The sequence below is a fragment of the Aulostomus chinensis genome, chromosome 14 (assembly GCF_037954235.1).
Source record: "Aulostomus chinensis isolate RoL2024-O1b breed Wild chromosome 14, RoL_Achi_v1.0, whole genome shotgun sequence".
Lineage (NCBI taxonomy): Eukaryota > Metazoa > Chordata > Actinopteri > Syngnathiformes > Aulostomidae > Aulostomus > Aulostomus chinensis.
Window position 1 is genome coordinate 20,678,747 of NC_141333.1, and position 15,134 is coordinate 20,693,880.

A 15,134-nucleotide genomic window follows, 5' to 3' on the forward strand; every position below is an offset into this window, starting at 1 on the left:
AAATCTGCATGTGAGCAGCAACTGTCTGAGCAGGAGGGAGATTGTTTGAGGGAAAACAAACATCAAATCAAAGGCCACACTTTAAAACAAAGCTAGAAGGCTGATCGGACTTAGTCCAAAGAGCAGAACAACCCAAGGACGGAACCTGTCTTTTAATGGCATACAGTTTTAATTAGAAGCAATAATAAGTTCTGATACAACACTCAATGACACAGATGTGCCTGCAAATATGGAGGCCGCATGTGAGCCAGAGGCCTTAGAGAGAAGAAATCAAATCCAAATTAGATGGATAAAGTGTCATGGTGACTGAGCACGGTACATTAACCCTGGAAATGGCTGCTCCTGCAGAACCAGTGCCTTCAGTCCATGAGAGGAGTTTAACCAGTGTGAGTCAGCGAGACGAAGAGCAGGGAGGAGGCGGCTCAGGGAAACTTACTTCTTGAGACCTGGACCAGCTCTGTGACGCTGAAAACTCCTGAGGTCACAAAACTGTCCTGGAACTCAGGACCATCTGCAGAACCACAACAGAAGTTAGATAATAGTTGTGGTGTTGTGTGTGCGTGCACATGTGTGTGATGTGGCAGTCTTTACCCATGGTGGCTGTTCGACTGTCCTCCTGGTCTGAGCCCACCCCGGTACGACTGGGACTGCTGCTCTGCTCAGCCTCTGGGAGACACACACACACACACACAAACACGCGCATACACACACGTAGGCAGGCAGGCAGGCAGGCAGGCAGGCAGGCAGGCAGGCAGGCACGCACACACACACACACACACACACACACCATCATTACCCATCACATGTAGCACCTGCCAGGTCTCAGTGGGACATTACCACTAAGATCAAACCCTCAAATTTAGCAGTTCAGATTAAGAAGACCGGGACCCCCATGGGCCTCCAGGACCCCCATGGGCCACACACACATGGTGTACAGCTACAGTGGGAGGAGTCAGACCTGGGGCCAGTGGAACAGTGGAGCATTTACATTTGATGTCATTTTGACTAATGACATCATAATGGCTACTTCCAACTCTTAGTAGTACTACTAGCATTATTGGCAGTATAAGTAGTTAGGATCATCAGTATGTAATATAAGTATCTGTATTACTACTATCACTGTGTTTCATTGCAGGGTGCATGTGTGCATGAGTATGAGAATGTGTGTGTGTGTGTGTGTGTGTGTGTGTGTGTGTGTGTGTGTGTGAGACACCACTTATTTTATAGTAAAGTGATTCCAATCACATTTCGATCTTTCAGAAAATATAGGTCAGCATTTCAGAACAGGAGGGAACAGAGTACGGTCACGATCTAGCAACGGTTCTGCTTGTTTCACTCTACATTTAACTTGGTACCACAATCTCCTTTGGTGTCACGTCTTTTGAGCTTTCCAGTGAGCTGAGCTGGGGTTCTGACATCAGAATGGTGCAGAACCCTGATTGTTTAAAGAGAACCAACAGACCGCTCCATTCAATAGTGAGTTCTATCATGTGGTCTGTGTTGTATTCAACGCTCAGGTCACTACTGGCCCCTGGTACGGGCTCTACTGGTTCTAGAGGACCGGTGCAGCTACAGATGAACGCTGCTGCAGTAGAACAGCTGAGGTTCTTACGTGAAACATCTGCATTTGAGTTGAAGTCTGCAGGAGACTGGTGGTCTAGTTGGCCCACCTGAACGGTCCCGGTCAGCAGGTAGTGAAGATGTTATGGGTGACCTGTCTGAGTTGCCTCGTGTGTCGCCTGTCCCGCCTTTTCCTATTCACCTTTCATCCAACTGACATCAGCCTGCTGTGGGGCTGACGTTCTCCCGAGCAAGCTGGGTTCTAAGTGACGCGTTTTTGTGCAGGTTCTCTGTTTCGGCCCCCACAAGACGCTTCTTCTGTTCAGTCACAAAGTGACTGGATGTTGCTGTGATGATGAGACACGCCTGATTGATGGTGATGAGAAACCGATTTTATGCTCTAATGCTGTCATAAACATTCTTCGGGTGAAGGGTGAGATTTTAGAGGGGTCTTTGTTCCAGCTCTCTGGAGAACGTCACAGTCAGCATCCCTGTGGTGCTGTGCAGGCGGGAGATGTGCCGGGGCCTGCTGGCACTGCTCTGCCTCGTTGTTACTGAATGAGACTCCTGCAGCGCCGGAGCCACAATATAAAAACCAGATGTGAGCGCTGCATTCCCTCTAAGTTGTTCTTGGACTCAACTCATGGTTGCATTAAATGTAATTACATAAATGTTTTAAATCCACCAATGAGACTGAGGCACTCAAGTTTTACACAACATCAGTGTCACTGACAGCAACCCCCCCCCCCCCCACAGCCCTCCAAGAACCTTCTAGAAGGTTTCCAGAAAGAAGAGGGAGAGCAGCTCAAGTGATCCCCACTGTCATGGTTCTGTTGACCCCCTGGTATTTCCTGGTGCCACCTGATCCCATCAGGACCCTGGCTGTGCTGGCAGGCTAGACCGGGTTCACACTTAAGTTTAGAATTGGTGTTCTTTTAGTTTCTCAAAATAATCTGGGTCAAAATGTGTCAAACCATCATTTACAGTTTTATGCTGATGACACTTGAAACTGCACATCGGCTTTTATCGCTGTTGTAAATGCACTTGAGCTGAAACCGGTTTTAAGCTTCTGTTGTTTATGAACTCAAACTTTTGGAGGCGGAGACGAGGTTGGCTAACTCCCCTCATCCCAACTGCACAGGTGTTGTACCTGGGGAAGAGGCAGAGACTAAAACTTGGTTAGTATTTTATTAAAAAAGTTTATCTTTTAATATGAAAAAAGACTTGTTTCTATAACTTTTTACCTGCTGGACAAAGACTACGCACACCCCAGCTAGGAGACCGCAGGCTGTGGGTCCTCTGACGACGCTTCGTGAGCGAGGCTCTCAGGTCTGATGGCTTCAGACAGCATTCAGAACCTTGCCAGGACTTTCTGTCCGGTGTTCTTGGATTGAAACTCAATGAGTTGGTTCTGCTAAATCTTTTTAATCTAAACTACCTGACTTACAGGGTGATTCTGTAGTGTCAACATCTGAAGCTCATCTGATTGTACAACAGACTCCTTCCACCTTCTCTTTTTGACTTCAGTTTAATTGCAAATTTTAATGCTTGCTAACTGTAGTTGTGTTTGAGAGGCTTCTGTCTTGACTGAGTCTCCCTGCCTCAAGGGGACTCACCTGGTTACTACGGACTAAATTATCCATGCCAGGTCACCAATGGTAGCAGCGCTCTCTCTCCCAGTCTCTGGCATTTTATTCTGACATACCTCTTGCATCCATATGAGCCTCATGTGAGTGCCATGACATGTACACAGATATGATCTGTCCATAAACCTCACCACTGATCTCTCAGATATGAGACCGTCTGAAAACTCAACTTTGCCTTCTTGGCGACACCTCTATTGTTCTCTACTCTGCAAACTTTAAATTTCTCTGAAATCTCGTAAAAGTGTCCTCCAGCTGTATTTCCACTCTTCTTCCTTCCTCCTTTTCCACTCCTCCTGCCATGTGATCTTCTGCCTTCCCTCTCGGGTTTGCTCAGCTCCGGTGATGTGGAATGAGACGGTGTCCTCACATGCCCTCTGCTAATTACAGTCTATGGTGTGTTCGCATCTTCTCTGGCGAGCTTCTCCGACTTTCACGGACACTCAGTGACTAGCAGCAGCGTAGTGCCATGTTTTCTTTGCCTTGTGTAGTGTCACTCAGCAGAGTGTTCAGTACACAGGTAGCAGACCAGGTGGAACAAGTGGGAGGGTGATTCAGACTAGGAAGAGTCACGAACAGATTCATGAAACTCTCTCTAACCTGTAGATGCTTTGAAATCTTCAGGTTAGAGAGAGTTTCATCGATCAGGAATTTTTTCCGGACACATTCTCCCTCTCAGACGATGGGTCCCCCCCATCCTCGCAGTCTGTAATCATGCGTTGGACAGTTCTCAACCATATTTCAGTTTCTGCAGTCTCCTTAGATGTTGTCTCTGCTTGATGCGACCAATGATTTGACCCTCCTCAAACAGACTAGCATCTTCTTCACGACCACGGGATGCGTCCTTCAACATGGTTGGTTAAGAAATGAGAAGCAACTCGTTGCACCAGTTGGGGTTCAATAACTTGCTGCCAGCTGAAAGATAATTGCCCATGCAGTAATGATCCAATAGGAGGCTCGTACCTGTTTGCTTGGTTAAGTCCAGGTAGCGATCTTTTTTTGGCCAGGCAGTGCACTATACAACATTATACTACATCTGAGCTGCTGTTTCTGTCTAAGAACCCTGCAGCACAGCAGAGGTGCTGACAATTGTGTCGTGTCAGAGCGTTTCGTGAAGCCTGTCCTCCAGGGAGCTCATTCATTTCACAGCAGATTTCACTTTCTTGAAATGCAAATCAGCTACTAATTAAAGTGGCCACTGAAGGTGGGACATACAGAGGTTGATTTCCATGAGGTGATGCGTTGCCATGCCTCACCTAGTTTCTCCACTAGGGGGCCAGCAATACCAACGCCAGTGAAAAGTTCGGGGCACGCTGTCCTGGTTCTATCATTCTGTGTTTTAAAGTGCCAGCAGAAAACTTCTGAGCATAAACATATAATCATAACCAAAATGGTGATTGGATAATGTCATGTTTATAGAACAATGAGCTCATCAGTGCGTAGATTGGCTTTTATCTTCCACAGGTACAAATCAAAACATGATATAAGGCGCAGAAGGAGGAGGAAGTTGGGTCGTGACTTTTGAAAACACACTGAGCGTTAAAAAAAATCAAAGACCAATGTGACTATTCTTGACTTGCTTTGATGTCACATTTTTAGTTTTGCTAACATTTGAGAGTTTTCAGGAGTGGAAGGGACAAGATGGCAGCACCCAGTTGCTGTGTTTGTTACTGGGCGGGAAGCAGGTGAGCTGTAATGAGTTCATCTCAAAGGAAAGTAAAACTGCACCAAGGCAGCAGTAGAGCAGAACTCTTAGTGTCGTGTTCACACTTCCAACATGAATAAATTAATTATCAGCTACATTCCAATAAAGCTGTTCTCAGCCACAAATTTGTCCTCTACTGCTACGACATCAGAATGTGTAACTGTATGAAACAGTCACATATGCAGCTGGGCTCATAGACGCTGCAGGTTAACCAGCACAAGTTAGCTTATGCCAACACTCCATTAACTTATGGAGCTGTGTTTTGACTGCACTCACAAGTAAAACAGTGGCTCAAGAAAAAAAGGTCCCCTTAATTTCTGAGACAAAGGCAGCGAAGAGCAAGAGTGACAGATCAGGAAAAATGTCAGTGAACCTCAGATGGGAATTAAGCGGGTGAGGAGAGCTCAGGAGAACCTCCAAACAGATACTGGATGAGTACAACACAACCTCCCCACGAACAGTTTACTCTGCACTTATCAAAGTTCTGACATCAGGGTTTCTCGTTCAACCCCCATTAGTGACTACAGCAATGACCTGCAATGAGGCTGTGAGAGAGCAGAGTGCACACGCATGAAGAAGGAAACAAGATTCAGCGTTCAACCTTCTACATCCTAGCACAGAAACAGAACGAGTCAAAGTTCCCAGTGACCTCCTACTGGTACCAGATGAGGGACTGGTCTCTGTGCTGGTCTGATTAGATCTCAGTGCAGCTTTGATACCATTGACCACCATATCCTTCTACAGAGACTGGAACCTGTCACTGGTATTAAAGGAACTGCACTAAACTGATTCAGGTCATATTTACTAGGTCATCTCAGTTGGTACTAGTTAATGATGGTTCCTCGGAGACACTACAGTCAGGTCTGGTGTTCCTCAAGGGTCTGTGCTTGGACCAGTCCTCTTCACCCTGTACCTGCTTCCTCTAGGTCACATGATCAGGAAACACTACATTAATGTTCACTGCTATGCAGACGACACTCAGCTGAACTCATCAATGATCCACATGGAACAAACCAGCTGACTAAACTGGAGGCCTGTCTGAAGGACAGGAAAACATGGAGGACCATCATTTCCTTTATTAAACTCTGATAAACTGAAGTTCTTGTGCTGGGCCCAAACACCTGAAGACCACCTGATCTGATGAGACAGGTACCCTGGATGGCACCATCCTGGCCCCCAGCACCACCGTCAGGAACCAAGGAGTTCTCTTTGACCAGGACCCTTTAACTCCCACATTCAACAAATCTCCAGGATGCCTTCTTCCATCTACGTAACATCGCTAAGATCAGACACATCCTGGCTCAAGAAGATGCAGAAAAACTAGTCCCTGCTTTTGTCACTTCCAGGCTGGACTAATAAGTCCCTATAGACATATGATCCCTACCAAAAATCAACAAAAACTAGTAAAAGATTGGTTCAGCAGCTCTACACTGGTCGGAGCTTAAGGACCAGAAGGGGATAAACAGCCATGCTGAGGCTGAGGGGGCCACTTACTGATGGACAGCTAAGCTAAAAGTTGCTGACGACCAACAGCAAGGGCTAAAGTTAGCAGGTCCACGTTAAAAGATTCAATTTAAAGATTCAAAGTGTTTAATCTCATATGCACAGTATGGAAACATGTTTCCCTGTACAATGAAATTCTTACTTTGCTGTCCACAGAATGCCTGACATAAGGAATATGAAAAATAAATTTAAATTTGACAAATTTACAATAAACAAATAACGCAGTAAGGAATTTACAATAATTTACAATAAAAAATAGCAGTAGAGAAGGGAGCAAACAGTGTAAATAAACAGTACTGTGCAAAATATTTGAGTACTGCAAAAACAACAAGTTGTGCATGAGTAAGTAAGTAAGTTAGTAAGTTTAATTTATATAGCACATTTAAAAACAGTGAGAACTGCCCAAAGTGCTGTACAGTGTGAAACTAAAAGACTAAAAAAAATAAATTTAGCTAAAAGCAAGACATGGTCAAGCAAAATATAAATAAGAGCATTCCAATAGAGAAGGACAAAGCAGGACACACATATGAGCACAGGAGGCCACGGACAGCGCAACATGACAACATGGCACAACAAAATTAACTTGAATATTATATATAATATAATATACAAAAAGGCAAGATAAAAGAGATAGAAGAAAATAGAAGAACTAAGAGGCGAATGCTAATGTGTAGAAATGTGTTTTTAGTCTGGATTTAAAAGTAGTGATCGTGGGAGCAGATCTGATATCAGGAGGTAAACCCTTCCAGAGACGTGGAGCTGCCACAGCAAAAGCACGGTCCGCTTTGTGCTTGAGGCGGGATCGGGCAACATGGAGGAGACCTTTGTCAGCAGATCTGAGGGACCTGGGTGCAGAATAATGCTGGAGCATGTCAGAGATGGGGCTGCACGGTGGTGCAGTGGTTAGCACTGTGGCCTCACAGCAAGAAGGTTCCGGGTTCGAATCCCGGCTCGGGCACGGGATCTTTCTGTGTGGAGTTTGCATGTTCTCCCCGTGTCTGCGTGGGCTCTCTCCGGGTACTCTGACTTCCTCCCTCCGTCCAAAGACATGTAATTTGGGGACGAGGCTGATTGATACTCTAAATCAGGGCTGGGCAATCATGTGCCATGGAGGGCCGTGTGTATGCAGGTTTTGCCTCCAACCAAACACTTTAACAGGTGATTCCACTTCTGTGGCTGAAGGTGTGTTAATCAGTGGAATCACCTGTTAAAATGTTTGGTTGGAGGGAAAACCTGCATACACACGGCCCTCCATGGCACATGATTGCCCAGCCCTGCTCTAAATTGACCGTAGGTATGAATGTGAGTGTAAATGGTTGTTCGTCTCTCTATGTTGGCCCTGCAATGGACTGGCAACCTGTCCAGGGTGAACCCCGCCTCTCGCCCGTTGACGCTGGGATAGGCTCCAGCCCCCCCGCGACCCTTAATGTGTAGGAATAAGCGGAAGATGACGATGGATGGATGGATGGATGGATGTCAGAGATGTACATAGGGGCCTGGCCATGAAGTGATTTAAACATTTTAAACTGAATTCTAAAACAGATAGGGAGCTGGTGCAGAGAGGACAGGGGTGATGTGTTCTTGCCTCTTGGTGCCTGTCAAAAGCCTAGCAGCAGCATTCTGCACCAATTGCAGGCGAGCAAGCTGGGTCCGGGGGAGGCCATAATAAAGGGCATTGCAGTCATCCAGCCGAGATGTTATGAAGGCATGGATAACTGTCCAGGTCTTGAGAGGTTGAGTACAGTCATGAGGTAGTTTTGTTAGGAGTTTAGGAGTCCGACTGCAGAGGGAAAGAGAGTTCTTTAGTCTTGTGGTTCTGAATTTCACACTTCTGTACATCCAGCCTGAGGGTAGAAGTGTGAACAGACGGCTCTGCTGTGGACTCTGCGGTGGTCGATGCTCTGCAGAGAGGGCAGTGGAGACCAGGGGCCTCATGCATCAACGCGGTTTACGCAAGAAAAACTTGTATACGCCAGGATCGACGCTCACGTTCAGATGTATCAACGCGAATGTATCTTGCTCTGTTTCACGCCAACTCCGGAGGTGCCGTAGAAGTTGGCGGAAAGCCGATTCTTGCATTGACTGCACTTTGATCCGTTGGCGACACCCTGTGGCGGTGTTTGGTAACTGACATTATTTGATAACTGCACATACATCGGGTCCAAAAAAGCCTTCCATCAGGAGATGGCGGACCATTCCGGGGTGAGCCAGTCGACCCTCAGCCGGGCCAGGCCCTGGGTGGTGGACCTGATCATTGAACAGGCCAATATTAAAGCACAATTTGCAGCAAACGCCGGATTCTCTACTGTCTAATTCTCTAATGACTGCACTCATGTTGCCACGAAAGTGCCGTCCCATGAGGAACACGTTTACGCTCATCGTAAGGGTTTCAACTCCATCAATGTGCAGACCATCATCGATGCGCAGAGGCTGGAGGGATGGACGCCGATCCCGGCCAGGCAGACATCCTCAAACACGTGTGAATGGGTAAGAAGCTACTACACGATTCATGAAGCCAGATTAATTTATTTTGTCCACTAAACGTTCCAGAACATTTATGAGGCGGTAGAGCCACTCATTGATCCCGGCTATTCCCCTAATAATGTCCTCCTGACTGCAGGACCGCCTGTGTGAGGATGGGCTGGCCTGAATGTCGCTGGTCCTGGCGGATGACGCTGAGCCGGTGGACGGGCTGGCGCGGGAGCCGGCGGGGGTGCTGCACGTCGGCGGCATGTCTGAGGGATCGATTTCTATTGAAATTATTGGTTTATTTAATGTCTGATTCTGTGTATTTGTTGCCTTCACGTCTGTGGCAAAGCATGTGGAAATGTTGCTAAGAAATGGAGTTGCCATTGACCCTCCAGGCTCTCGGAGTCAGCGTGGGTGGTGGCGACAATCCCCCCCACAGAGGTGCTGCCCATGACTGCCGCCACCCGCTGCTCAAACTCCGTCAGGTGCCCCTCTCCCTGACCCCCACCTGTATGGCCCGCACTCCTCCGGAGGGCAGCTGTACGCTGCTTGACCTCCACCTTGAGGTCCTGTTAGTGCCATTTTCCATGTTGTTATTTAAATTTAGATTGAAGCCAATTGATGATTGCAGTTGTTCATTTAGTGATTGTGCAGTGTTGAACTTTAGCCAATAACAGGTCCCACCACTGTTTTCATCTTGTGGGGGGCGTGGCTCTGAACCCACCTCGTTCACCCTCTCACTTCTCATCCACTCACAACGTTCAATGTTCATCCTGACACCACTGGACAGGCTGACCAAGAGAATCTGCTGTCTCTCCTCCACCTCTCCAACCAGCACCTCCAGCTCCACGCCGTGAACTTCTTTTTCTTTGACATTGTTTTGAGAGCGCTGACAGCGGAGACCCTCTTTAAATGAATTTGCGTATTTGTAGGTGGGCGTAACGGGGGCGGGCCCGGTCCTCTGACATCTGGGCTCAATTCCACACTGATTGGGACGTATCAAGGAAACGTGCGTGGATTCTGGTGTTCACACAGATTGAGACATCCGGATTTTTTTTTTTTTGCGTATGCAACTCTCTCTCTTCTTGTGACCACAAGTTTTTAGTATGAGATCCAAGCAAGTATTGATACATGAGGCCCCAGGTGAGGTCCTCGCTGATGTGGACGCCCAGGTATTTGAAGCTGCTCACCCTCTCCTCTTCAAGCTGCTGGATCAACAGTGGCCGCTGAGGTCTCCTCTCCTTCCTCATGTCCACTATCATCTCCTTCGTCTTGTCTGTGTTTTGGGTGAGGCTGTTGTCCTCACACCATGACACCAGACTGACCACCTCCCTCCTGTAGGCCGCTTTGTGCCCACCAGTGATGCGTCCTATCACTGCAGTGTCGTCTGCGAACTTCAGGATGATGTTGTCTTCGTGGGAGGCGACACAGTCATAAGTGAACAGGGTGTAGAGGATGGGGCTGAGCACACATCCCTGTGGGGTGCCAATATTTGTCATAATGCTGGCTGAAGTCCTGTTGCAAATTCTGACCTGCCAGGTCAGGGTCAGGTTCGGGCCTGCCAGTCAGAAAGTCCTGGAGCCAGTCACAGAGGGTGGGGTGCAGACCGAGTGATGACAGTTTGTAGGTGAGCTTGTGGGGGATGACGGTATTGAAGGTTGTCACTGTAAATGTGTAACATCAAGATCGGCCACATGACTTGTCTTTCTTATTAACGCTATTCTAACTCTACAATTCTACAATTTCATTTAGCAGACGCTTTTGTCCAAAGCGACATACAACACAAGCAAGAATTTAGACTTAATTAAGTCCATAGGAAGCGCAAAAGTGCTCTGACCACATGTGGTTAGTTAAGTCAGTGCAGCAGGAGGGAGGGAGACACCTGCTGGCCAAAAGATGGAAGTGTCCAACACTGCACCTTTATATGCAGGAAAAGACGACATTGTGATATTAAGTCAAGTCAAGTCAATTTTATTTCTATAGCACCAAACCCCAACCAAAGTTCTCTCATGACACTTTTCAAGTAGAGCAGTTCTAGTACCTCCCTCCTTCAATGAACCTCCACCCAACAATTCTCCATCAGCAGCACATCCTGCAACAGCAGCCACCAGAACCTCTCTTTACCAGCAGGAAGGTGGAGCAGATCCAGGATCAGTGGGGACGGCCTTCTGGTTTGACCAAATTACAATTTGGCCATCGTACAAATATAGAATCAGAATCAGTTCAATTGGCCAAGTATGTTCACAACATACAGGGAATTTGACTCCGGCCGTTGGTGTCACTCATGGAATTCGCAGAATAAACATAAAAATAAACATAAATAAAAGAAAGTATGTACACCTATAGAAAGAAGATATGTACATAGCATTCATGTTATTAGATTAGATAGACCTTTATTGATCCTTTGGGCAGAGTCCACAGATCAATAAATCTAATCTAATCTAATCTTATCCTCAACTGAACTTCTACACTAAAGACCCACTGAGCAACACCCAGTGACCTGGAACCCTCCCTATGGATGACTACCCAGTACCAGACCAGCTCAGTAAATCCACACTGTACCTTTAAGAGAAATGATCTCAACAAAGTGCTCAGCATCTTTGATGCTTGTGCTCATCATTAATTTTACAATTTTTGAAATTTAGTAAAAATTGAGTGTTGAGCAAAGAAGTTTAGGGAGGTTTATGTTTAACTCGTGAAATAAATTATGCTTTCATCACGTTATCACACATCATCGTGTGTGTATTTCATACATGTGTACTTCACCAATGAGTGAGAGGAGATCTGAAGCTACCATTCTTCTACACCTCTGGTCTACTACTAGAAATTCAGAGACCAGCCCCCCACCCACAAACCACCCATACATACACACACACACACACACACACACACACACACACACACACGCACGCACACGGTCACTGGTCATGTGTTAATTTGCCAATGAAAGCGATGTGGTTGCACAATGGAGAGTTGTTTTATGGAGCAGTAATGTGGAGTAAGTGTGCAACCCATTGTTAAAAATATGAACTGTATTTGCTTACAGATGAAAATAAGAGTGGTTGTAACCAGAGTGTGTTTTCACTGCAGTAATAGCAGATAATGAGACAGCAGTGTGTGCCAGTGCAAATGGGAGAACACACACAACCACAGTGTAATTGGCTGCTTGGGTTCGTCCCCAGAGAAACTTGGCATCTTCTCCCCTTCAAATCACCCAAAAACCATCTGACTGCATGTCCATTTGGAAGTCCACAGCATTCTGTAAAAATTACAATCCACAGCCGTCAAACTCAAACTCTGACAGCCCTGAAAAATCTCAACCACCCGCCAAGCACAACACCAGCTACCACTGCTATACTGGGAGATATGGTACTCTTGTATTTACAATATATTTTGTGTCATAATTACATAAAGGCACTAACAAAGAAGCATGGTCACAATCACATAGTTCTGACTTGATATGAAATTTTTAAAAATACATTCAATAGCTATGGAGCTTTGTGTGTCTAGGCTGAGCTGGGCTGCAGCCAAGCCTAAGCTGACACAGAGATTTATGTTCTCTCTCATGAAGGTGAACAGCCAAAAAAAAACAGAAGTTCAAATGTGTTCCTTAAAGGTAGTCTGGCTAGAAATACATATGTAGGTCTTCCACCTGCTCTGAGGGATGCAGAGAACCGAAAAATATTGTAAGAACCAACTTTAATATTAGATTTAATTAGATTGGACAGGGGTTGGACTCTCTCTTTCGCTGGAGTTGCTCCAGGTGAGAGGTGGAGGGCAGGGGTGGGCTTTTTGGTTGCCCCTAGACTCTCTGCCTGTACGTTGGGGTTCACCCCAGTGGACGAAAGGGTTGCTTCCCTGCACCTCCGGGTCGGGGAACGGGTCCTGATGGTGGTCTGTGCTTATGTGCCTAACACCAGTTCAGAGTACCCACCCCTTTTGGAGTCCTTGGGAAGGGTGCTGGATGGTGCCCTGGATGGATGGGGGGGTCGGCAACTTGCCCACACTGTTTACAGTGGGGGCGGGAGGCTGCTGACGTCAACTGGGGAGATAACTGGGCGGTGGAAGGAATACTTTGAGGAACTCCTCAATCCCACCAACACATACTCCATGGAGGAGACAGAGTTTGGGGGGTGCTGGGGGGGGGGGGGGGTCGTCCAATCTCCAGGGCAGAAGTCACCGAGGCAGTGAAGCAACTTCGCGGTGGCAAAGCTCCGGGGGTGGATGAGATCCGCCCTGGGTATTTCAAGGCTCTGGATGTTGTGGGGCTGTCCTGGTTGACACGTCTCTGCAACATTGCGTGGACATCGGGGACAGTGCCTTTGGAGTGGCAGACCAGGGTGGTGGTCCCCATCTTTAAGAAAGGGGACCAGAGGGTGTGTTCCAACTATCGGGGGATCACAATCCTCAGCCTCCCTGGAAAGGTCTACACCAGGGTACTGGAAAGGAGGGTCAGGGCGATAGTCAAACCTCAGATTGAGGAGGAGCAGTGTGGTTTTCGTCCTAACCGTGGAACCGTGGATCAGCTCTTCACCCTCTCTAGGGTGCTGGAGGGGGCATGGTAGTTTGCCCAACCAGTCCACATGTGTTTCGTGGATCTGGAGAAGGCTTACGACCGTGTTCCCAGGAGCACCCTGTGGGGGGGGGGGGGGTACTCAGGGAGTATGGGGTTGATGGCCCCTTACAAAGGGCCATTCGGTCATTCTACCAGAGGAGCGAGAGTCTGGTCCGCATTGCGGGCAGGAAGTCAGACTTGTTCCCGGTGAGGGTTGGACTCCACCAAGGCTGCCCTTTGTCACCGGTTCTGTTCATAACTTTTATGGACAGAATTTCTAGGCGCAGCCGGGTGGTGGAGGGGGTTGAGTTTGGTGGCGGGAGGGTGTCGTCTCTGCTTTTTGCAGATGACGTAGTCCTCTTAGCTCCATCAGGCCACGACCTCCAGCTCTTGCTGGGACAGTTTGCAGCTGAATGTAAAGCGGCTGGGATGAGAATCAGCACCTCCAAGTCTGAGGCTATGGTCCTCAGCCATAAAAGGGTGGTTTGCCCAGTCTAGGTCGGGGGGAGGTCCTACCTCAGGTGGAGGAGTTTAACTATCTTGGGGTCTTGTTCACGAGTGAGGGTAGGATGGAACAGGAGATTGACAGGTGGATTGGGATGGCATCCGCAGTGATGCGGGCGCTAAACCAGTCCCTTGTGGTGAAGAGGGAGCTTAGCCAGAAGGCGAGGCTCTCGATTTACCCGTCAGTCTACGTTCCAACCCTCACCTGTGGTCATGAGCTCTGGGTAATGACTGAAAGAACAAGATCCTGAATACAAGCGGCCGAAATGACCCTCAGGGAGGCTGGGCTCTCCCTTAGAGACAGGGTGAGAAGCTCAGTCTCTCAGGAGGGACTAAGAGTAGAGCTGCTGCTCCTCCATGTAGAGGAGTCAGTTGAGGTGGTTCGGGCATCTGGTGAGGACACCTTCCAGACGCCTCCCTCGGGAGGTGTTCCAGGCATGCCCAACCGGGAGGAGGCCTCGAGGCCGACCCAGGACATGCTGGAGGGATTATTTCTCTCAGCTGGCCTGGGAACGCCTCGGGATTCCCCCGGAAGAGCTGGTGGAAGTGGCTGGGGAGAAGACAGTCTGGGCTTCCTTGCTGAGACTGCTGCCACCGCGTCCCGGACCCACCGGATAAGAGGAGGAGGACGAAGACGAAGACGAAGAATTTTATTGATCCTTCACTTCAGGCAGAGCCCTCAGGACATTCAGGTTCCAGTTGCGGCACAGACACCAAGTATACATACAAGAACCCCCCCTCCCCGAGAAATAAAAAAAAGTAGTGCAACAGCGTAACTACCAGAAAAATTATCAAAAAAATATACAAACAACAAAGTTATTAACACAGTTGTGATCTGAAAATCAAATCAAATCAATTGCACTTGTAGTATCTCAACTCCTGACACACATGCACACACACGTGTACACACTTGTAGTGGGACCCTGTGCTATTAAGATCCATCCTGGATGACCTGACCACTAGTGGGTGGGGTAGGGAACCAAGGACCCGTTCTTGTTGAGAACCGGTTCCCGTGTTTCAGTTTCTTGGAATCATTTGCCAATTTTGCAAAAGATTCCAGTAGGCATGAATGACGTCAACACGCACATTATGTTACTTACGCAAGCTACGCTTGTCATTCACCAGTGCAGCCAGCAGGACACACTTAAAAGTTAAATTACATTTCATGAAAAAGGATGAAAACGGGGCAACTAGC

The 15,134-nt window shown here is 47.7% G+C and overlaps 1 protein-coding gene across 6 annotated transcripts in view; it reads right to left on the reverse strand.

Moving 5' to 3' along the window:
- nfic (nuclear factor I/C) overlaps positions 1-15,134 on the reverse strand; it is a 64,994-nt gene that overhangs the window by 28,007 nt on the left and 21,853 nt on the right. For 5 of the 6 annotated variants that reach the window (XM_086224247.1, XM_086224243.1, XM_086224246.1 and 2 more), the window contains 2 exons: positions 592-666; positions 437-511 (listed from right to left, as the gene is read on the reverse strand). The exons of the other annotated variant lie outside the window; for it this stretch is intronic. In XM_086224247.1, coding sequence (XP_086080373.1) covers positions 437-511; positions 592-666 — 150 coding nt within the window. The remainder of the gene's footprint in view (positions 1-436; positions 512-591; positions 667-15,134) is intronic. 6 annotated transcript variants of the gene reach the window in all.